Source organism: Chionomys nivalis, chromosome 1, assembly GCF_950005125.1.
Source record: "Chionomys nivalis chromosome 1, mChiNiv1.1, whole genome shotgun sequence".
NCBI classification, from domain to species: domain Eukaryota; kingdom Metazoa; phylum Chordata; class Mammalia; order Rodentia; family Cricetidae; genus Chionomys; species Chionomys nivalis.
Window position 1 is genome coordinate 26,450,003 of NC_080086.1, and position 23,592 is coordinate 26,473,594.

General features: G+C 52.4%; 2 protein-coding genes across 2 annotated transcripts; one reads left to right on the plus strand and one right to left on the minus strand.

Annotated features, from left to right (window-relative positions):
- Window positions 1-84: 84 nt before the first annotated feature.
- Window positions 85-4,590, minus strand: Mlf2 (myeloid leukemia factor 2). Its single transcript, XM_057766078.1, has 9 exons — window positions 4,385-4,590; window positions 3,794-3,871; window positions 3,416-3,542; window positions 3,135-3,170; window positions 2,192-2,245; window positions 1,728-1,856; window positions 1,422-1,581; window positions 788-1,000; window positions 85-616 (listed from the first exon to the last, which is right to left on the minus strand). The coding sequence occupies exons 2-8, from the start codon at window positions 3,841-3,843 to the stop codon at window positions 813-815; spliced, it is 744 nt and encodes a 247-aa protein (XP_057622061.1). The 5' UTR covers window positions 3,844-3,871; window positions 4,385-4,590; the 3' UTR covers window positions 85-616; window positions 788-812.
- A 4,626-nt stretch (window positions 4,591-9,216) lies between these two features.
- On the plus strand, window positions 9,217-22,453 carry Ptms (parathymosin). Its single transcript, XM_057761956.1, has 6 exons — window positions 9,217-9,288; window positions 17,882-18,553; window positions 21,176-21,247; window positions 21,438-21,516; window positions 21,682-21,743; window positions 21,904-22,453. Exons 1-6 carry the CDS (start codon window positions 9,217-9,219, stop codon window positions 21,952-21,954), a joined length of 1,008 nt encoding a protein of 335 aa, XP_057617939.1. The 3' UTR covers window positions 21,955-22,453.
- Window positions 22,454-23,592: the final 1,139 nt, after the last annotated feature.

A 23,592-nucleotide genomic window follows, 5' to 3' on the forward strand; every position in this document is an offset into this window, starting at 1 on the left:
CAGGAGGGAAGGTAAGAAAGTGTCTGGGACACAGGAGGGAGAGCTGAGGGAAAAGATGAAAGTACAGCCAGAATCTTATTTTTTCATTCTCCTTTATTCCATAAACACCTAGTTACAAGTTGCACAAATCATTTATTTTTATAAAGGCAGAGAAGGGTACAGGAAAGTGTCTTTTTGTGATGTGGGGTGGGAGAAGGGACTGAAGAGTTGGGAATAGTCTGCTCCCTCCACAGCCCTCACAGGACGATGGCATCTACAGTGGGGCTCTGAAGAGCAGGTGGGCAAGGGTCCAGGGGAGCTGAGGGATGGTGATCCCTAAACCCAGAGCTTGCACCCCAAAACCTTCAATGTGTGGCAGGGGCTCAAGGAAGATGAGGCGGCTTGGAGATGGAGCAGTAAAATGAAAACTCAAAGTTAGTGGAGTCAAGATGGGTGGGGTCATCATGGTGAGGGGAGAAAAGACGGAAAAAGGAGGTGGGGGCAGTAAAAGGTTCTCCCTGAGACCCCCAGGGAGAGGTGGGGGCCAGCTTGCCTGTTAATTTAATATTAAATTGGGATGAAGTTGGGAAGGACAACGTTATTTCACGGGATGATCTCTCAGCCTCTCAGCCTGTACCTGAGGAAGAAAAGACACAGAAGCCTGGGGTCGGAGCTACTCTCCAGACACTCAGAGAACCAGTTTCTCTTCCCATGACAGCTGAGCTACTCTACCCAAGGCATGACTAGCTGGAAGCCCAGAAGGCACACAGGTCTGTCACCCTTCCATTCCTCCCTCTCAGGCACTTACACGAGAGACTGAGAGCCTGGGGCCTTCACCAGTCATAGCGGCGGGACTGTCGGGAGGGGGAGTCCTCGGGTCCCTGGATAGCCAGGCGGGGAGGCCCCTCACCCCTTCGTCCTCCACCCGCAGATGCCTCATGCCGTCGAAACTCCAGAGGACGCTGCTGCCTGAATCGGGACGTCTCCCTTCGCCATTCATCATCAAAGGCCGCAGCCTCACCTAAGGCAGACACAGCGCAGGCATGGAGGGGCTGTGAGCCACAGCCTTCCAACATCAGAAATCGGGGCAAAGTGCGGAGATCATGCATGTGAGAACAGGGGTAGGGAGCCATTTTGGCACAACCACTGGACAAAGACCGCAGGAGTTATAGGCACCATGGCAATTTAACAAAACCACACTAATCTGAGAGAGATGAAGTAAAGGCTGGAAAAAGAAAAATCAATGATCCAGGTATGGAATGGCACGACACCATCAACACCTGACTTCAGTCACTGCATCTGCCTCTTCCTTAGCAACACCTGACTCAACCCTGAAGCTGGCAACAAGGCCTAAGCACAGGGCTCACTCACAACTCTGCCTGAGATAGATACCTGTGGGGTGGAGAGACAGCTACGGTACAGCCCACAGGAGCTAGACTCACTTTCGTCCAGGTTGATGTAGTCCTGCCGTTCTTCCTGGTCCCCTGTGCGGTGGTTTCGGGAGCGCTGGAGGATGTGAGCCCTGTCCCGAATGTGATGGCCGATGGACATCTGCTCCAGACCACTGTCTGAGTCCCGGACAGTCCTCCTTGTCTCCCGGATCTGGGATGAGGTGGACACGGCACATTCAACTCCCCACCCAAAGCCCCAGCCGCACTACCCCGACCCACTTCTGAAAAGAGATATCAGGGTTTCTGTGGATGCCACTCAACCCTACTTCCTGTGAGATAGGGGAGTTCCTCACTCACCCCGCCTGGGGCAGAGCGCATCTCAGATGTCTCCTGGTAAACTTTCGGGGCTCCGTCCCCAGTGTTGGAGTAGGAGATGACGGTGGAGGAAGAAAAGGTCTGGCAGTTGCCTCCCGCGGCCATGTGTTCCTGAGGAAGAAAGGGGAGTGTCAGACTGATGAGGGGAAGCTACTCTGCAGAAGGGAGCTCCCTTCTGCTGCTTGTTCTTGCCACATCTTTCTTAAACTATGTGAGAACATGAGAATCATTAACTTGCCCAATTCTTCACTGCTCCACACTAAACATACTTAAAACCATGCACAGGGATGAGAGCAGACCCAGGACCCCGGGGCTCTGGCTCAATTGAGTCATCCACCCCAGCCTCTTCACTTGGGTACTTCTCCCCCTCCTGCCTCAAAGGATGCCAGGGACGGTGGCTGCCACTGAGAACAAGGCCCGGGAAGACGACAGAGCAAGAGTCATACCATGTTCCCAATCATGTCATTCATCATCCCAAACATGTCCATGAAGCCACCAGACTGAGGGAGAGAAGACAGACGGTCAGGAAAGCAAAGTAGATGTGGTGACTGCCACCCAGCTCTGACTCCAGGCCCTTTCTCTCCTATACACCTAGTCAGAGCACTCAACCTCCTCAGGCTCTGTGGCTGCTTTGATCCTTCTCTGCTTGTTTCCTTATCTTTGGGGAAGTGAACCCAAATCAATGATTTAAAACCTTTAACATTCTAACACAGAATTGTGAAAGTGTCCCCAACTCTATGCCCTGGCCCTTCGGATGCATCTTCTCCTTAAGAGATGCTGCACAGCTGTTTTTCTGTGGCTAAGAACACCAGGAGCCAGGATTATCTCGCTCCAGGAGGGTTTTTTTTTTCCTTTTCTTTTTTTTTTCTTTTTGGTTTTTTGAGACAGGGCTTTTTTCTGCAGCTTTGGAGCCTGTCCTGGAACTCACTTGGTAGAACAGGCTGCCTCAAACTCAAGGAAATCAGCCTGTCTCTGCCTCCTGAGTGCTGGGATTAAAGGCGTGTGCTGCCACCAGCCTGCAGATTCCTTTTTCATTATTTTTACATGTATGGGTGTTTTCCTGCATGCATGTCTGTGCACTACATTCATGCAGTGCATGGTAGTAGACAGAAGATGCCACTGGATCCCCTGGGACCGGAGATAAGACAGCTGTGAGCTGCCATGTGGTGCTGGGAATCGAACCCTGGTCGTCTGGAAGAACAGCCAGGTGCTCTTGACTCTTGACCTCGCTCCAGGATTTAAACACTATGGACTCTGAATGTGTCAACTCTCCAAAGAGAAGATTTTGAGACCATCCCTGAGACTACTCCAGAGGCACATTTGGAAACAACGTCTAAGACTGTGTGGTATGTGTCTGAGATACAGGGGAACAGGAACATAAGGACTCACCATTCCCAACATCCCAAAGGGAGAGACAGCCCCAGCCTACATGAACACAAGAGGAACACAAGTTAGAACAACGTTCTGCTTTAAACAGCAAGCAAGGCCCGTGTCCCCCACTTCCTCCTCATCCTTCCCTCAAAAGGAGCCACAAGTCCCCTTCCCCATACTCCTGACCCCACTCCTCAGCCTCCCACACCGGTCATTTCCTTTTAAAGCTGGTTGCAGGGCAAGAACAACAGCATGCTTTTAATAAGCACCCTGCATCTCCTGTCTGTTCCAACTGTTACCTGCATCCTGCGGCTGGCGGGCCTGGTTGCTGGCATGTTACCATCTGTGATGCTAAGAAAGGGGCTATAGCCAAAGCCACCTGACAACATGCGGCTCATGTGCTGGCGGTGAATGGCGAAGGGGTCCCTGTGGAGCAAGCATACACTAGAGATGGCCAAAAGACCAAGCTGTCAACACCCAGCCTTCCCCAGCTCCCCCAAACCAGTCAGGGGCACACAGTGGCACAGATGCCAACTTCCCTCTAATTGAGAGCTGCAGCTGGGTATCCAGCTAGTTCGAACCGGTTCCAGACGGGAATCCGGAGGTCTGTCTGAACTGCTCAGACCTGAAGCAGGGAGTGGGGTGAGTGTTCAGCACTCGGGGGAGGGAATTCTCACATCAGGAACATGGGATCTTCAGGCTCCACGTCCCTCATGAAGCGGAACATCCTGATCTCAGCTCCAGGGGGCTCCACGCTGCGAAGACACGGAGGCTGAGTTCCATGCAGGCGCCCGGGTTTCTGCACACCGGCTCAGGGTGGCTACTCTTAAAGCTGTCTCTTACACACACTGTCACTGAGCCCTCCAAACTCCAGGGAGACCCTTCGGCTGCTGGGCCATACCACCTTAGTCCTGAGAGCGAGCGGCTCCCCTAGCCCATCTCGCGGGTCATGGAATTTTTCCCAAGGCTCTCGGTGTTGTCCCCCCACCCCCGCCCGCCATCCTCTTCCCCGAGCCATGGTCAGCCTCCTCCGACGCCAGGCTCGACGAGAATCCCGAACGGCGGCCCGCCGCCCCCTTAATGACCCCAGCTACTCCGCCTTCTGCAGGCGCCGGCCTCTGCCAGACCTGCCCGGCCAGCCTCACTGTCCACCGAGTCGGTCGACGACTGCCCCAGCCCGTGCCTCCCGCCGGGCGAGCCGGAGAGGGAGGTCCGCTCCAGGGCTCGCCACCCTGCAAACCGCGCAGGCCGCGGCGCCCCAGCCTCACCGGTCCCCGACTCGGGCTCAGCGGCCCATCCGGCCGGCCTCTTCTCGGGGCGCTGCAGGAGCAGGGTCGCGGCCCGGGACGCAGGGATTGGTCCGCGCGGGAGCTTCTCGCCTCCCGCACCGCCTCCTGCCTCAGCTTCCACCTCCGTACCCCCGCCCTCGGCCCGCGGAGCCGAACCTCGGCTAGACCAGGACGGAAGTGACGTCACGGCGGGCAGCCCCCGGGGCGGGCCGCGGGAGCCCCGCCCACCGGCATGGGAGGGGGCGGGCGGCGCGCGCGAAGGAGCCCGGGAGGGCGGGTCCTCTGGGGCGGGGGGGGGGGTGCGGGGGAAGGGAGGCCTCGTTAAGCTGGCTGGGGGGTGGGATCCAGGGACAGGAAGAGGCTCGGGCGAAGGTGGGGGAAGGCGGAGCGGATCGGGAGGGACGGGCTAAACGCAGCGTGGGGGCAGGGTGTGCCGCACCTTCTCGGGGGGCGGTGAGGCCGTCTGTGGGCGACCGGTGGGGCGGATCCCCTTGGGGACCTTTAAACACACTGGAGGAGGGGTGCTTAACCGGGGAGCGCGGGGGCCAGGCCTCTGGAGAGACGCTCCGGCGGGCGGGGTCCTCGCAGTGACGCGAAGGAGGAGGTGACAGTTTTAGCTCAGGTCTAGTTCAGGGAAAGGGAATCCAGGTTGGGGGACTGGCCGCCAGAGGGCGCTCCGGGGCCAGCCTGGAACTTCAGGGCCTTAGGACTCGGTGTCGGCTTAGGCTTCTGAACCCCTCGACCAGTCTGGGAAGGGCGAGCCTGAGCAATCGCGTTAGTCCTGAAGTCTGTGGGTTTTTTTTTTTGTTGTGGGGTTTTTGTTGTTGTTTTGGTGCTCAGGGATCCAACCTAGGGCCTCGTGCGTGCCAAGCATGTGCTCTAGCGGTACGCTACAGTCGAGCCCGTTTTCTCTAGCTCTTATATCTCCAAAACTTTCTTTTCTCTAAGCAGGTAGGTAGGTCAAAAGACTGAAGTTTAGAAGAATAAAGGAGTGGAAAGTTAAATTAAGCAGAATCACCCAGGGGTGGAGCTACAAAGTAAGCCCAAGAGGCCTGACGCCAAAGCCAAAAACTGATATTTTGACATACTAATTGTCCTGCACAAAGTCTGGCTGAGCCTGAGCCGCAGAGCACTCCCTTTGGGTCAGAGGATCTGAACCGTTTTAGGTAGACTTTGACCCACAGAGATCCGAATTCAAAACTCTTCTTTACTCTGGCTGCCAGCCCACATTGGTACGGTGTGGAACCTGGTCCAAAGAGAAAGGTTTATTCTCCACAATTCCCTGCGGGGGAAGGGTCCATGGTTATTCAGGAAACGATTGGGAGCAATTTCTTTCCATTTGATCATTACTAAGTGGAAAAGATAGGGTTCTCAGGAGGAACAGGGATATCATTAAGGAATGCTGGCAGATTGGAAAAGCGAAACCAAAAGAATAGAAGAAAATTTGTTTTTCATTGATCTCTGAGTTCAAGGCCAGCCTGGTCTACAGAAAGAGTTCCAGGATAGCCAAGGCTACACAGAGATCCTGTCTCAAAAACGAACAAAAACAGTGTTTGCTGCTATTGCAGAAGAACCCAGCATGGTCGCAGAGTTCCCACTCCACGGGATCGCACACCCTCTCCAGGCCTCCAAGGTGCTCACACACCTGGTATTCTGACACACATATACACCTAAAATCTCAAAAAGAGCAGTTACTGCTCTTGCAGACACCTAGTACAATTCCCAGGGCCCACGTCTTGACTCAACAACCACCAGTAAAACTCCAGGTCCAGGCTATGCAATGCCCTCTTCTGGCCTCTGTGGGGCATGCATGGTATGCATACATACAAACATATAGGCAAAATACTCATATGCAAAAATAAAAATAAATTTGATTATTTTTTTTTAAAGTTACTTTAACGAGTGTTCTGCCACCTAGACTTAAATAAAGAGATGCCACATAAGCTCTCTTTGCTGTGGTCTCCTTTCGAAGCAAGTCCCCCTCTGGGACAGGGTCTCACCGTGTGGCTCTGGGACGGCCGTCGAACAAGCCCCCTCTGGGACAGGGTCTCACCGTGTGGCTCTGGGACGGCCGTCGAACAAGTCCCCTCTGGGACAGGGTCTCACCGTGTGGCTCTGGGACGGCCGTCGAACAAGTCCCCTCTGGGACAGGGTCTCACCGTGTGCCTCTGGGAGGCCATTGAAGCAAGTTCTTCACTGCCTGACCAACCAACCAGTATTTAATGCGCTTGTCCTGTGCTAGGAGAGTGTATGAAACACACAGACAAAGCTAAGTAAGATGGTCTCTGCCTGCCACCTTGATGTGTAGAGTCTCTTAGCCCCTTGCTGTGAGTTGTGCTTGTTTTGAGACAGGATTTTGCTCTATATCCCTGACTGGGAGCACTTGAACTTCCTGGCTGCAAGGATTCCAGTTGCATGCCACCATGATCAGTTAGATCTCCACCTTTCTTTCTTTCTTCCTTCCTTCCTTCCTTCCTTCCTTCCTTCCTTCCTTCCTTCCTTCCTTTCTTTCTTTCTTTCTGTTTTTGCTTGTTTTGAGACAGGGTTTCTCTATGTAATAGCACTGGGTGTCCTGGAACTTGCTCTGTAAACCAGGCCGTCTTTGAATTCAGAGATCTGCCTGCCTCTGCCTCCCAAGTGCCGGGATTAAAGGCACACACCACCACCATCTGGCATCTATCTCCATGTTTCTTTTTCTGTTATTTGATATCTTTGTCTCCTGCCTTTAGGCGTCTGGAGCCCTTTCTCTTCTGTCTCTCAGACTGTAAGAATATCATTAGGAATGTTGGGTATACATCTGTAATCCCAGCTGGATACATAGCAAGTCTCTATGTAAGATGTTGTCAAAAAAGATAAAAGCCAAGCAGAACACTTTAAGAATCTGATACCATCCATTCTTACCTTTGCGTGTGTGTGTTCGTGTGTGTGTGTGTGTTGTGTATGGTGAATCCAGGCATAAACCCAGGACCTTGCATATGGCAGAAAGTGCTTTTCCATTGAGCTAAGTCCACAGCCCTGTTTTGTATTTGGGACAGCCTCATTGTGTAACCCAGGCTGACCTGAAACTTACTGTATGAAAGTCCTGATTCTCCTATCTTCCCAACCAAGTGGTGGGATTCTTGGGAGGCAGGGAGGAGGATCTCTTTGAGTCCAAGGCCAGCCTGGTCTACACAGGAGTTCCTGTCTTTGCATGATTTTATTTTTATTAAAATCTTTGATTATATTCATTCGTGTATGGGGCACATATATCATGACATGCATGTGGAGGTCAGAGGACAACTTGGAGGAGTTACTTCTCTTCTTCCACCATGTGGGCTCCAGGAAATCACACTCAGAGCCCCAGGCTTGGTGGCAACTCAACCTGCTGAGCCATATCACTGTCTCTACAGGATTTTAGTTTAAGATTTATTTAGGCCAGGCATGGTGGTGCACACCCGTAATCCTAGCACTTGGGAGGCGGGGAGGAGGATCTCTTTGAGTCCAAGGCCAGCCTGGTCTACGTAGGAGTTCCAGGACAGCTGAGACTACATTGAGAGATCTTATTTCACATTATTTCATATGTATCAGAGATGAGTGTTTTGTTCGCATGTGTGTCTATGCTTGCCTGAGGGCATGCAGAAGTCAGAAGAGAGTGTCAGGATCCCCTGGATCTGAAGTTATGGATGGTTGTAAGCCACTATGTGGATACTAGGAACTAAACCTGGGTCCTGTGCGAGAGCAGCAAGCGCTCTCAAACATTTAGCCATCTCTCCAGCCTCCTACATGCTTTTAAATGATTGTGTTTCTTCTCCTAGGCATGTTTACAAATTACAACTTCACTTCTGCTAGACACAGCCTGAAATCTAGATTTGTTTGTTTGTTTCTCCTGGCCCAAAAGGTCTTGAGTTGGGCTTGGGATGTAGGTCCAGTATCAGAGAGCTTGCGGTGTACACACAAGGCCAGGTCTTGGATCCTCAGCCACACACACACACACACACACACACAAGCTGGTGAGACTAAGGGAGGCGCTGTGAAAGCTCAGGTTCAGCATGCCTGGTGACATACATAGGCAGCTCTCTAGGAATTGAAGGGATATAATTTTACAAGCAACTAGCAGTTATGTCCGTCTGCCTTTTTTCCTCGCCTCCCTGTCTTCTTCCCCCTTCTCCCCTCCCTCCCTCCCTGTCTACCTCCCTCTCTCTTCTCTGTCCGATCAATGAAGGGCAGGAGTTTGTCATTCACTGGCGTTTCCCGTAGATGATGTGACTCAGGAGGGCATGCAGCTTCTTCAGGGGACGAGGCTGCAGGGACAAGGACTGAATGTGCCTCCTCCATCCACGGGTTGTCTGGCTGCAGTCAGTCAGGAAAACCTTGAGAGGGTAGAGCTGGGCCGGGGAAGGGGCCCTCTGGATATGAGGTCACACATCTGGAAACAACCCAGGACAGTTGGATATTTGAACAGAGTGAGGGTGGAGCAACGTTGGAAGTAGGGAAATTACAACAGCCTGTTTGTATTTTAAATCGAAAGGCCGTTTACACATTCCTGGAAACTGTTTTTTTTTTTTTTTTTTTTTGATCTTGTACAATACAGCCGCTATGGAAATAGGGAAACCGAGGTAGGTGTGACGATACATACCTCCTTAGCTCATTATTGACAATCAGGAGGTGCTTAAGCTTAACTTGCGTTGGTGTTGAGCCCCTGAGCAGGGACGGGTGGGTGTGGAGATAAGAAGTAACACCGAACAGTCTAGGAATGGAAAACTGAGGTCTAGTGTGGGCCCCTTTGGTGGACGCTTGCGCAGAGGGAAGTCCCACCCACCAAGAGAGGAAACATGGGAGACTTCTGTCGGACTCTGGTTCTTGGGGGTCGCGTGGAGCACCCGGGAAGAGGAGAAGCTAAATTTGTCAGTCTGGACCTCAGGAATAAAGCAAGTGATAGAGACTCTGGAGTCACCAGAGTTTTGAGTTTTGTGGTTGGTAGCAGGACGGGAGCAGACATCCATGACCGAGCAGCCTAGGGAGCGTACACAAGTTCATCAAGTCTCCCTGTCTTGTCCTCGCTACTCTTTCTCTGTCTCTAGCTTCCAGGCCAAGGAAGTCTGTCTCATTTTCATGAGCCTTTCATTGTTTTCTTTACTGGTCCCTAGATAAGCCACGGTCGGTGTAATGCGTGAAAACTCTAAACACACACCTAAGGGAGAGCATGCAGCAGTCCCCTGCATGCAGCAGTCGCCTGTATGAACGGGAACACAGCAGCCAGAGCTGCTTTCTGACATTCTAATTACAAATCGCAGGGGCTGGATGTGGGCAAGGAGGCAGGCTGCAGGCCGCAGGCTGGGCGGTAGCCCAGTAGTGAGGCATGTGATTAGCATGTACAGAGCCCTGGGTTCAATCCCCAGCACAGCTCAAAATAAAAGGGGGTGGGGCTGGATAGGTGGCCCAGTGGTTGAGACCACATACTGGGCTCTCAGAGAATTAAGTGTCACTCCAGCTCCAGGAGACCGGGCCCTTCTGCTGACACCTCTACTTCTACGCACATACTCACACAGAGACACACATAATTTAAAGGGGAAATAAATCTTTTTTTTTTTTTTTTTTTTTTTTTTTTTTTTAAGGAGGGAGCTTAAAATAGAGATCTAAGACTGTAGTGTCTGATACGGTAGCCGCTAGGCACATACGGCTATTTAAGTGGGCTGATGGTGTGGCTCAGTGGTATGAGCCTTGATTAGCATGTACTAGGCCCTAAGTCTGACTTTCTACAGAGCAAAAACAATTAGCAAACTTGAATAACTCACTTTATTGGGCTGGAGAGATGGCTCAGTAGTTAAAAGCACTGGCTGCTCTTCCAAAGGTCCTGAGTTCAATTCCCAACAACTACATGGTGGCTCACAACCATCTGTAATGAGATCTGGTGCCCTCTTCTGGCCTGCAGGCAGAATACTGTATACATAATAAAATCTTAAAAAGATTCACTTTATTGTGAAACTTGCCACTCTTACTTATTATTGTTTGGAGAAATGGGGTCTTAAACTGACCACAAGCTCCCTAAAGAGGACCCGAGTTTCTGATCCTCTTTACCCCACTTCTCAAGGACTAGGATTATGTGTGGGGGCTACCACACCTAGTTTATGAGTACCAAGTACCCAACTCAGGACTTCATGCATGAGATTATAACATCTCCGGCCCATGAGCTAGCCACATTTTCAAGTGTTAAGTAACTATGTGTCTATTGTTGAAAAGAACAGATGACGTCTCCCAGGGCTGGCAGTGTAGGTCAAGGGTAGAGCATGTGCCTGCTATGCATAAAGCCCGTGTTTCATGTATAACACCATTTAAGTGCAGAGTTGGGAAGCACCCATAAATGCTTGCCTTTCTTTCTTTCTTTCTTTCTTTCTTTCTTTCTTTCTTTCTTTCTTTCTTTCTTTGGAAACACCTATAAATCTTTCTTTCTTTCTTAGTTGGGAAACACCTATAAATGTTTTTTCTCTCTCTCTCCCTCTCTTTCTCTTTCTTAGACAGGGTTTCTCTGTGTACAGGACTGTGTACAGTCCTGGCTGTCCTGGAGCTCACTCTGTAGACCAGGCTGGCCTCAAACTCACAGAGATCCACCTGCCTCTGCCTCCTCTGCTGAGATCAAAGGTGTGCGTCCCCACTGCCCGGCTAAATCCTATCTTTTTTTTTTTTTTTACAGATTTTTCTGACAGTCTAAAAAGGCGTTTTGAAGAGTAAATATGAGGGAGAATTTGAGATAACAGCAGCACTGGACCAGAGTCAGCGCCTCTAGGAGCACAAATGAAGGAGGGGCAGAGTGAGAAAAGTCAGCGGACCAGAGAGCAAGGCTTGGTGGCACACAGCCGTAACCTCAGCGTTCAGGAAGCTGAAGCAGAAGAATAAATACAAGTCTGAGGCCAGCCTGGTCTACGTAGCTAGACCCTGCCTCAAAATGAAAGCCAGCCAAAGGTTCTGAAGAAGTACAATGGTGAAACCGATACTTCACCAAGGAGAAAGTTCAGGAAGGCATGTAAAAGCACTAAAATTCTCCTAGGACAAGGCCAGCCTAAATAGAGGGAATCCGGGAATCCGGCTACATAGAAAGTTCAAGGACAGCCTTAGGCTACACGTGAAAACCTGCTTCAAAGCAGCAGAAGCAGCATGGTGATATGGTTCAGCTAGTAGAACACTCGTCTAGCATGTGTGAGTCCTGGGTTCGGTTCCCAGTGCTGTATAAAAATGGTCTTGGTGGTACATTCTATAATCCCTGCTATAATAAGGAGGAGAAGGGTAAGGATCAGAAACTCAAGGTCATCCTCGCTACATACGGACTTGGGGGTCATCAGCCTGGGGTACAAGAGACTGTCTCAAAACAAAAACATATAAACAGTCGGGGATATACCTGGGTGGCACCGCTCCTGAAGCACGAGGTCTCAGATTCTATTCTAAGCAAATAGAGAGAAAAATGTAACTCTTATACTTCGTCAAATTTAATTGACCTCTTAGTAGCTGTTAGGGACTGTGGAATATAGGTGGAGAGAGAAAACTGAAAGAAACAGACCTGATTCCATGGAGGTTGTAGAGACTGCTCAGCGGTTAAGAGCACTGACTGCTCTTCCATAGGACCCAGACTCCGCTCCCATGGCAACTCACAACTGTCTGGAAATCCATCAGGGGACCTGAAACTTCCCAGAGCAAAACACCAATGCACATAAAAGAAAAATAAATAAATAAACAAACAAACAATTTTAAAAAAGAAACATGCATGATCCCTGTCTGAACAATTTTAGATCAAAAGCTTGTCACAGCCTAGGGGCTATTGCAGAGATGGGGCTGCTCTTCTTGAGGGCCCGAGTTCCATTCCCAACACCTGTAACTCCAGCTAGGAGTTAGATCAGGAACCTTCTTCTCTGAGGGACTACAGGTAAGTGGTGCGCAGATATATATGTAGGAAAAATACTCACATACAAGAAAAATACATACAAAAATGATTTAAAGTACAGCCGAAAAGGGATGGAATCTGATCATTCATTGGCCTGTATCCCAGCAGTCAGCCTCAGAGCACTGGTTTTAGAAGTGCGGGCCCTCACATCTGCTTTAAGATTTAAGTTTGAGCCGGGCGGTGGTGGCGCACGCCTTTAATCCCAGCACTCGGGAGGCAGAGGCAGGCGGATCTCTGTGAGTTCGAGACCAGCCTGGTCTACAAGAGCTAGTTCCAGGACAGGCTCCAAAGCCACAGAGAAACCCTGTCTCGAAAAACCAAAAAAAAAAAAAAAAAAAAAGATTTAAGTTTGAGCAGAGCATGGAAGTGTGTGCTTTTCATCTCAGCACTTGCGAGTCAGAGATAGGTGGATCTCTGAGTTTGAGGCCAGTCTGATCTTCATAATGAGTAGAGAAACCCTGTCTCAAAACATTAAAAAAAAAAAAAAAAAAAGCTTGATATGGACATACAATGGAAATTTAAACCTCTTCAGTTAAAATCGACTTATATCGGAGTAGAATTTTGATGGTGGATAAGACGAATTAAACTAATTTTTAAACTTAATAATCATTTCCATTCTCTTTTTTTAATTCTTTTTTTTACATATTTTTATGGTTTATTTAACTTTTTATTTTATGTGCATTGGTGTGAAGTGTCAGATCCCCTGGAACTGGATCTTCAGACAGGTGTAAGCTGCCATGTGGGTGCTGGGAATTGAACCCAGGTCCTCTGGAAGAACAGTCAGTGCTCTTAACCACTGAGCCATCTCTCCAGCCCCTCCATTCTCTTTTCCAACCAGACTAATCACACATGATGTGACTGTTTTAAAGGTGACTTCTTTTTTGATCACTTTTCTTGAGATGGGGTCTCGCCAGAGCTGGCATGGAACTCACTACGCAGACTGAATTTGAGGCACTCACTCCTCCTGCCTCAGGCTCCAGACCACTGAGATCACAGAGCTTCGTTACCATGTCCTGCTTTGTGAAAGCTACTTTTCTTCTCGTTTGCTTGTCTGTTGGAAAAGAATCTTACATAGCACAGCCTGGCTTCACCTCCAACTCTGTATGTAAGATAAGCCTTTAACTATTGGTCCTCCTGCCTCCTCTTCTCAAGCATGGGAATTACAGTCATGTGGCTCCATGCCCCCCATATACTTACTTCATACATACATACATGAGCTGGAGTCCTGGGCTGAATAAAAAGGAGAAAGTGAGGGGCCTGGAGAGATGGCTCAGGGGTTCAAAGCATTTGCAGTTCTAGCCAGAAGGCCCAAGTTCAGTTCTCAGCACCCAGGTCCAGTTGCTCTCAACTACCAATAGCTCCAGCTTCCAGAAATCCAAGTCCTCTTCAGAACTCCAAGGGCACCTGAACATGCCTTTAGCATACACACAATTTCAGCACTGGGAGGGCAGCAGCAGGAAGCTCTTTGTCTGAGGCCAGCTAGGTCTACATAAGAAATTCCAGGACATGCTGGGTGGTGGTGGTGCACACCTTTAATCCCAGCACTCGGGAGACAGAGGCAGACGGATCTCCGTGAGTTGGAGGCCAAGCCTGGTCTACAAGAGCTAGTTCCAGAACAGTCTCCAAAGCTACAGAGAAACCCTGTCTCAAAACACACCCCCCCCCCAAAAAAAAAGAAAAAGAAGTTGTTCCAGGACAGCCAGTCAGAGCTATATAGTGAGACTCTGTCTCAAAAAAAGGGTGGGGGAGGAATGGGGGTTGTGGGAAGCCACTAGAGAGGTAGCTCAGCTGTTAAGAGCACTTACTGCTCTTCCTGAGGACCTGGTTTGATTCCCAGCACCCACACTGAGGCTCACACTCCAGTTGCACGTTTTCACACACTCTCTTCTGGCCTCCTCTGGGGAACGAGGAACACAAGCAGTGCACAGACACACATGCTGGTGAAACATCCACACATATACAGTAAAAATAAAAGGAGAACGTGCTGGGACGGTGGTGGAGTACACCTTTAATCCCAACGCTCAGGACGCAGACGCGGGTGCGGATGAGGAGCTCCGGCTGGAGACAGACGAGGAGACACAGATGTGGAGTTCCGGCTGGAGACTAGCCTGGTCTACAGAGTGAGTTCCAGGACAGACAGGGCTACACAGAGAAACCCTGTCTCGAAAAACAAACTAACATAAAAGGCAACGAGTACAAGTGTGCACTGTTCCCTCCTGTTTTTGAATGTAATGAAGGCTGCTGCCTCTTGCTCCCACTACCACACAGTCTCCCCTGCCATGGAAAAAAAAAAAATCCAGGGAGATGGAAAAGTCACTTGTCCACCAAGACTGATCTGAGTTTGATCCCCAGGATCCACCGGCGGAAGGAGAAAAACAATGCTCACAGTTGTGTTCTGATTTCTGCTCAAGCACACACACACAGCAAATGTAATAAAAAAATTTATATAAAAAGCTTGGCTAACTTCTCTCTCCACTCTCCTTACTTGGAGTTAAAGAAAATTAATATAAAGGAAAAACAGGGAATAAAAAAGAGGTCACTGGGAGTGAAATAAAGATTTAATTTAGGGTGAGGGAGATGGCCCAACTTCTGTCTTCCAGCTTCAGTGATAGGTTTTCTTAGCACTCACCTGAGATAAACATACACACTGGCATCCACTACACACACCCCAGGAAGCTGGAGACTTCACTAAGAACACACACCCCAGGAAGCTGCACTAACACAGACATACACAGACACATATACACACACAACAGGAAGCTGCACTAACACACACACAACAGGAAGCTGCACTAACACAAACACATAACAGGAAGCTGCACTAACACACACACACAACAGGAAGCTGCACTAACACACACACACAACAGGAAGCTGCACTAACACAAACACACACACACACACCAGGAAGCTAGAGACTTCACTAAGAACGAGTTTGAAGCAATTAGAAAGGAACACCTTCCACACTTGGTAGCAAGACCAACTTCTAGGAACTCAGCCAGATGCCATGGCTTCCAGGGGCTCTGGTCTTTTCTTCTCACCTGGCCTCTCCTTTTTCCCACTTCCAGAAAATGTGTAAGCACAGGTCCCCCCCCCCCCCCTTTCAACTCGTGGGAAATTTCTCAATTGGACTGTAGAGTAACAGTTCTAGGAATAGGCAGGCCTCCACAAACCTCAGAAGTACGTACTTCTACTGAACGGAGCAAATGTTGGCACTTAACGCTACTGACCCAGGGCACAGCGACAGACCATAAAGGCCCGTCCCGGTGGGTTCTCAATATCCCATCCCCTCCAAATTCACCCTAAGCTTCCCAGCTGTTTCCATAAAGTCAAACTTTAGGAGTCTGATCTGTGGTCTAGCCAGATAGGAAAAGACGAAGGGTGCTTCCTCCACGTCTTTAGATGAGGCCCTATCATCCTGTAGCATTCCCCCAAGTCCCTGCAGACCCTAATGTCCACGCTCTTTTAGATTGCCATGCAGTCCCTTGGGCCTTGGGGCAGGATTCCCATTCTCTGCCTCGCCATCTCCCTGGAATTTTCCACTGCAGCTGCCTCCGCTCCCAGACACCCCTCCCTGGGCAAAATTCCCGGCTCCCTGGCTCCCTCCGCCTCCCCTTCCCTAATCACACCTCATTTCCCACCCCCAGGCTTGAGGCCCAGCCCACAGTCCAGCCCACTCCCCATGGTCCGTCCCACACCTCCCAGTAACTCTGGCGGCCCCATTTAGAGAAATGGGAAAGTAGGCCCTTTATGTGAAGGTGAACTAGAGGGTCCCACGTCTCTTTCCTAGGCTGGAGAGAAAGGACAGTGGAGGGGCTCGTCCCCTGTTGGGCTGGAGTGGGAGGAGTGGCCCTCCTCACATCCCCTTATAAGGCAGGGCAAGCAGTTAGGCTCCTGGATTGGCTGATTCAAATGAGCATTCCACCTGGCAACAGGGTTTCCATTGGTTCTCAGGAAAAATAGGAGAAGGTGGATGGAGGTTGTTGGTGGCGGTGATTGGAGGGAGGGGGAGGGGAGTGGAGGTGACCGGAGTTGAGGGCGGTTACCAGGGCAACAGGGTAAGAGCCCAGCAGGGTGTCCGAGACAGCAGGCGGGGCTGGAGGTGGAGTAAAGAGACCAACCCGGAGGGAGCGAGACGGGGCGGGCGTGGGGGGGGGGGAGATAAATGAAGCCAGAGAGAATACAGGGATGGAATATGGTGAGAGGTTGCTAAAGACATCACTCACTGAAATCTGAGAAGCACATTGAAAAGGGGAAATGGAAAGATATCAGAGAAAAGGTGGACCGAATCCTGCCAGGAAAAACCAGGGTGGGGCTCCCACGATTTATGAGACCAAGACGGAGAAACGGAATAGTCAGAGAAGCCAGGAGGTGTGTACCAGGGACCAAAAGATGGTGTGTGTGCATGTGTGTGGTGGCTCACCCACATGCTAATGATGGCGATGGAGATCAACGATGGCTTCTTTCTTTTCTAAATTTTTTTGGGGGGGCACAACAAGATGTCTCACTGTGTTGCCCTGGATACTACCAAACTAATGGCAATCCTACTGCCTCAGCCTCCCAAGTGCTGGAATAGGTTAACTGGTTAAAAATGTCTTTATTAATGAAAATGATTTGGAAAGGTGAAGAGGAATGATAACAGATAAGAACGGGTGCCCCACACACACCAAAGACAATCTTTTCCCAAAGCCCGGCCCTCTGCTACACCCACCTTTCTGACCTCAAATCCACATCCCAGACCCTGCCCCCTTCTGAGATCCCAAGGTTCTCAAAATGATCCACTGCTGCTGAACCTAGGGGTGAGGAGCTGAAGACGCGAGCCCTAGGGTGTGGCTGAAACTCCAGGTGTTTGCAAAGGAGGCCGTGAGAAGACAGAAAGACCGGGGAAGAGGGCAGCAGAGGAGAGAGAAAAGCAAAGCGAGGAGGATAGAAAGGAGATCTGGTAATCAGCTAAGTGTACAGGGGCAGGTGACTGAGTCAGGCAAGACAACGGTGTTGTCTAGAGAGACGCACGCACGCGGCAGAAGGAATGAGGTGTAGATGGTTGGTTGTAAGGAAGGGGTCTTGGTCAGTAAGAATGAAGAGAGTTGAAGAGAAACAGAAGGACTAGGCAAATAAAAGTGAGGTGAGACATGAGATAGGTAAGAAGACAGAGAAAGAGGCAGCAGAGATCGGAGATCTCTGGCTCCCTTCAGATCAAGGAAACAGACGGGAAGGAACCCGCCAAGGACCACAAACGTCAGGTCCAACCTATGAAAGGTCCGGGCTGTCCTTTGCATTTGCCCTTTCCTCCTCAAGGCCACCTAGAGAAAGCGGACAAGAGCGAGAAATGGAAGTGGCTCGGCAGCCTTGTTCCCCGTCTTTCCGCTTTTGGTTTCTCAGATACCTGCCCAGCTTTTCCATCTGCGCCTTCCCCCCCCCCTATATTATGCCCCCTCCCCCGCCCTTTAGTAAAATTTCACCCGCCCTTTAGTAAAATTTCAGAGCTTCGAGGAGGTCAGCAGGAGTCTGGCCACCTCTCCAGTACGCCCCCAGGAGTCAGACTCCAGCTTCGCAGGCAGTAGGCTGGCTTTTGGAGCGGTGTCTCCCCGCTGGAACCCCACCCCTTCCCACCTCCTCGCCCCACTCCGCTCTCTCCCGAGCCGTCAGTCTCTCCCTTGCCCCCTCCCGGTCTCGTCCTTCCTCCCGCCCCGCTCGCTCTCCCGCCCTTCGCTTTCATCCTCCTATCCCCACCTCTCCAACCTCCTCTTTCATCCCCCCTCCCCTCTCCTCTCCTCCCCCCTCCCGCCTGCCCCACCCCTGGGAAGCCCCTCCCGTCGGGCAGCGCCGCCTTAAAAGCGGGTTCCCTTGCCGGGGGCGGCAGCGGCTGGTCGGCGGCAGCTCTGCTGGTGCGGGGGCGGCGAACAAGACCGAGCGACCGCGACCGGAGCGCGCCGGCTACCGCCCGCATCACCCTCCCGCCCGCCCTCCGGACGGCCGCAGCCCTGCGGGTCTCGGCTCGGGACCCACCCCCGCCCCACCCCGCGCGCCTCTGCCGCCTCTTGCAGCGAGCCAGCTTGCCGAGCGGCCGTCGCTGCCACTGTCGCCGCCGCCACCGCGCCAAGTTCCGGCCGCGGCCACCCTCCGCCGTCCAGGGCCCCTCCGCCTCGGCCCCGGGACCCCGGCTCCCCGCCAGCCCCGGCCCCGGCACCATGTCGGAGAAGAGCGTGGAGGCAGCGGCCGAGCTGAGCGCCAAGGTACGGGCAGGGGCGGCGGCGGCCCGGAACCCCGGCGGCCCCGGGATCGGCGCGGTCGTTCGCGCCCGGTCGCCCCCGACGGCCCCGAGCGGCCCTGGCGCCGGGTCCCCACGGACCCCGCTGCGCCCTCCCCCCGCTCGGAGCCCGGCGCTGCCTACCGCGCTCGGCGCCTGCCAGCGCCCTCTAGCGGCCCAGCTCGCGTTGGCTCGGGCCTCGCCGCCCGGCCCCGCCATCCCCACCCCTCTCGTGCCCCGCCGAGCCCGCCGCGGCCCGGTCCGCCCTCCCGTCGGAGAGCGGCGCGTCCCGCCTCCCGGGCCCGGTGTCCGTGCCGCGGCTCCAGGTCTCTTAACACTATGACCTCACCTTTCCTCCGCTAAGCGGTTTGGGATTCTCAAGTGTAAACAGGACTCTCGGGGGAGGCTACTCCTCGGCCCCTCCCCTCGCGGCCCGACCGTCTGTGCTCGTCCCCGGAGGGCTGCACCTCTCCTGCACCCTCTTTTCTGCCCATCCTCATTCGTTTTCCCTCCACCACCGACTTCCAGTTTTCTCTTTATTGCCTCCCCACATGTCGAATCCCTAAAAATCAGAAAGGTGGAGAGAATAGCCTTCGAAAAAGCCGAAGCTCAGCATCGCCTGACCATACGTCAAGCTGTCTTTGCTCTCAGCAGCTGCCTTTCCCGGCCTCATCCCTTTGCCCTTGTCTCTCTTCCAGCCTTCCTCTAATTTCCCCAGGGATATTGCGGAGTGTCGCTTAGGGAAATTAATGCGGCCAAGCTTGGGGGCTGGGAGACTTGTCTCTTTTTTTGGGGGGGGGGAGGCAGTATAGTTCTAGAGGCTCAAGTGGAAGGGGGGGATCTAATAGCATGAAAGGCAGTGGGAGAGGGGACATGTGAGATTTGACAAGGTGTGCCTGTGTAGCCCTCCGGTGGGTTGTGCGGTGGCATGTGACTTCACTGAGTAGGCGTCTTTGTATGTCTGAGATCCAGCGAGTGTGTGGGACTGCCCGTGTCAGTTACATGTGTGCATGTGGAGACTGAGATGTTCCGGAGGCATGATGCCGCTTTGTGAATGCCGAGTGGCTGGCTACACTGTGGTCCTGTGAGAGTGTGCCAGAATGCCCAAACATTGGGCCATGTGTCTCTAGAGCGCGTGGGCGCTCCCCTGTAGAGTTGGTGTTAGCCTGTCTGAACTTGTGTACCCGTGTAGAGGTCAGAGAGCTGCTCAACACTGGTGGCAGGTCTCATACCCTCCTGGAAAAGAGATCATGGGAGGACAGTGACCAGAAGGACAGGACCCAGGAGCAGAGGGGCCAGTCCTGTGGACTTTGGTCTCTGGAAGTCTCCCTTCCCCTCACCCCTCCATCAACCCCGATGGGAAACTCAGGCCAGGGCCTGACACAAGCTATGCTGACTTAGTCCCTGCCTGGCCTAGGATGTAAGGGAAAGCTCACCTGGTAGAACAAGTGCCAGATCCACCATGTGACAGAAATGACAGCAAAGCAGAATGAAGAAGGAACCTGCCTGGAGCCGGAGGGCCAAGCGTTCTTGTGCTCTGCTCTCCTAGAGGGAGAAGAGAGCCGAATGTCCCTGGGCCGGTCATTTGGCACCAAGTCCCTCTTCTACCCCAGTCTTGTTCAATAAAGGACACGTCCTTCTGGGACGATCTACTTATGAAAACTCCGACCCACTTGGGATCCTGCACCCCAGAGTTGCATACTAACATGAGATAAGATCATAGGAGAATGTGTACCTGCCAAGGAGTGTGATGGGGCAAAAGCAGAGTCTGCATGGGATAGGAAGGCTCCTCTGTCCAGAGGGGCTTACCCACTGGAGCAGTTCCCTCTGTCGGGGCACCTGCTGGGATCTCAGGATGAAGGGGAGGACAGTGGGGGGAGGCTCTCTATAGGTAACACCCACCTTCCCATTCAGGCACAGACTTCGCTGTGCTAGCTCCTCCCTCTGTGTCTTTCTTTTACCAGACTTTCCCTTTATGTCCACTGAAAATGGCCACTTCTACTCACCCACCCCAGTGCATTGCCCATGAAGGTGGAGAGGAGGGGACACGAAACTGTCCCGTTGGGGATAGGAACCGATGTGGGAACATGCTAGGGTGATCTTCACACCCCTGTGCTGCTTGGCCAAGTAGGAACGGAAGGATTAGGGAGATACAGACGGGGAAACAAAGGCCTCAGAAGCTGAAGGGGACGCTGGGAGGGTGCCCAGGGGAGAGAGTACTTAGGCAAAGGCCCCTGAGGAAGACAAAAGGCAGAGCAGGGCAGGCAGAGAGGGTGAAGGGGGTGGAGCGTCGAAGCTGCCAGCAGATGGGGATTTGCTTTGTGGAGCTCAACTCTTAAGCCAGGAGAGGTCTGGAAGAACTTGAGCTTCAGTTACTCTTGTCTGCTTGCTCCCCTTCCCCGTTTTCCAACTCCCCGTGGGTCATGGGGAAGAAAGTCTGGTACCAGCCAATTGCGGCCCAAATCTCAGGACCTGAGGACTTGTGTTGTACCTTAAACTGTGACCACTTTTCACTCAACACCTTTGACCTAGCTGCAGAGTTGGAGAAACAGACTGGGGATCAAGGCTGTGTACCGTTAGTGCTGAAAGGTGACCTTCTGCCTTGCAGGACCTGAAGGAAAAGAAGGAGAAAGTGGAGGAGAAGGCTGGCCGGAAAGAACGGAAGAAAGAAGTAGTGGAGGTGTGGAGACCGCAGGCAGAAGATGGTCCCACTTTGTCCCAACGTCCTTCCTACCTCCTCTTGCCTTCCTGGGGGTGTGGGGGTCCTGCCTTTCTCTTGATCCCTCCTCATTCTTTCCCTACCCTGGGTCTTTTTTATCACCCAGTGGGTGGCCACACGGCCAGCCTGACCACTCTCCTTGTCTCCACAGGAGGAGGAGAATGGAGCTGAGGAGGAAGAAGAGGAGACTGCTGAAGATGGAGAAGATGATGATGAAGGAGATGAAGAAGGTAGGGAGGAGCAGGGGAGGCTGGGCTGGAAAAGCTAAGGCTCATAGGAGCAGAGGCAGGGAGCAGTTGAAGACCAGAAGTCAGGCTGAGGGGAACTATGGATTGGTTGTGGGTCTTTGCCCGGAGCCGCCCATCTTCCCCATTGACTTGTTTCTGGCTCTTCAGATGAGGAAGAAGAAGAGGAGGAGGATGAAGGCCCAGTGCGAAAGAGAACTGCTGAAGAGGAGGTTTGACTGGGTTGGGACCCGAGGGACTGTCAAGAATATAGCAGGCCCCTTTGGAGTTGGACCTAGGTCCTTGTGGCACAGGCAGGGGCTGGAGCAGGGCCAGCAGGAAGAGGGGGAGGTCCCCTTTGTACAGCAACCTCAACTCTTATCCTTTCCACAGGATGAAGCAGATCCCAAGAGGCAGAAGACAGAAAATGGGGCGTCGGCATGAGCCCCTGCCAGTGGGCTTGGGGATGGGAGGCCCCTCAGGTCCTGGAGGTGGGGCAGGAACACACACGTACAGCCCCCCTTCTCCTGGCTCCCCGCTCTGGCCCTGCCCCAGAGCTGTGACCCTTGTCCTTCCACCCAGCCTCATTTCCATCTCTCCAGACACTGCTCCTCCACCCTCACTGCCATCCGTCCAGCTCCTGATCCGCCTCACCTGAGCTCCCCAGCCGGCCCTCACTTGCCCCCTTGCATTCCTGGTTCTTCCCTGCCTCCCTCACCAGCCCGTCTGTCCCAGCCCCTTGCAAAGCCTGTCCTTACCCTCTGCACCCCCAGCCTCCAACCTGTCCTTCTCTCTCCTGCCTGATCCCTGGGTCTCCCTCAGATTCCCTCCTCTCAGACAGCGCCAGGCCAGGGTGGGGCCGGGGTTGGGGCCAAGCCCCGAAGCTGCCCCCCTCCCCTTTTTGTATAATTTAATAAAGAAACGGTCGCGCTTCTGTTTTTAACCTGTCTCCTGATTTCCCATGGTCCACTCAGTGCCTGAAAGGGTAGAGAAGGGGTGGCTGACCCCATATCCAGATGGTAGAAGATAGAACCAGCCCTCCGGGGTGGACTAGGAGCCCAAGGTCGTCTTCTAGGGGCTGGCCTCTGGTCTGTTTTGGGTTCCTGGGGATGTTTCTCCTCAACAGTGCACACTATCACGTTAACCCACACAAGATCTAGACACTGCTGAGCCCAGTGGAAACCTACTGGCTCGGTTGTGCTGAACCAGGCAGATAGAAACAGCTCTAGAAACAGGAAGTCCCGCCCCGAAGCGGAAGAGGCTGGTAGGCTTGGGTCTCAACCTAGGGTTTGAAAAGAACTACCAAGCAAGGTAGGGTTTTGACACGTGGGAAGTAGGGTCCTCTTAAGTCAAGCAGGGGATGACTCCACAGTTGCTTATCAGGTCTGTCTCCTTGTCACCTCTGATTTTCTCAGCTGGACTGAGCTGGGGAGTAAGAGTTGGCAGATTCCTCTAGTCCTGCCTCAGTTCCCATTATTTTAAAGCAGTCTGGCTGTACAGCCCTGGCTTGCTCCGAATTCACAGAGAACTGCCTGCCTCTGCCTTTCAAGTGGGATAGAGGTCTGTTGTTTGTGGTGTTGTCGTGGACACAAGGGGTACCTTGTGACCCATGATGTCCCCGAACTCACTAGGTCAGAACAAGTTCTTCCTGCCCCCACTTTCCAAAATGTCGGGTCACAGTTCAGTACCGCCATTCCTGACTCCTCAGTTTTTTCTCGAGTTTTCTCAGCTTCAAGATTTCGGCATTATTCCGTCTCCATAAACCCTTGCCTTCATTTTTTAGTACAGAATCATTAGGCAGGGGCAGCTTTGAAGATGGCAAAGTATCGTACGGTCAGAGCTGGAAGGAACTATCTGATGAACTCATCAGTTATGAGTACCTGCTGCCCTTCCAGAAGACCCGAGTTTGGTTTCCAGCACCCAGGTTCGGCAGCTCACAAGCCACCTGTAACTGCAGTTACAAGGAGTTTGACACCCTCTTCAGACCTCTGGGCAGAATTCACGATCACAGACAAATAGAAATAAATCCTCAAAACGAGTATCCATTGTCATTCTCTTCCTAGAAGATGAAAAAACCACTCC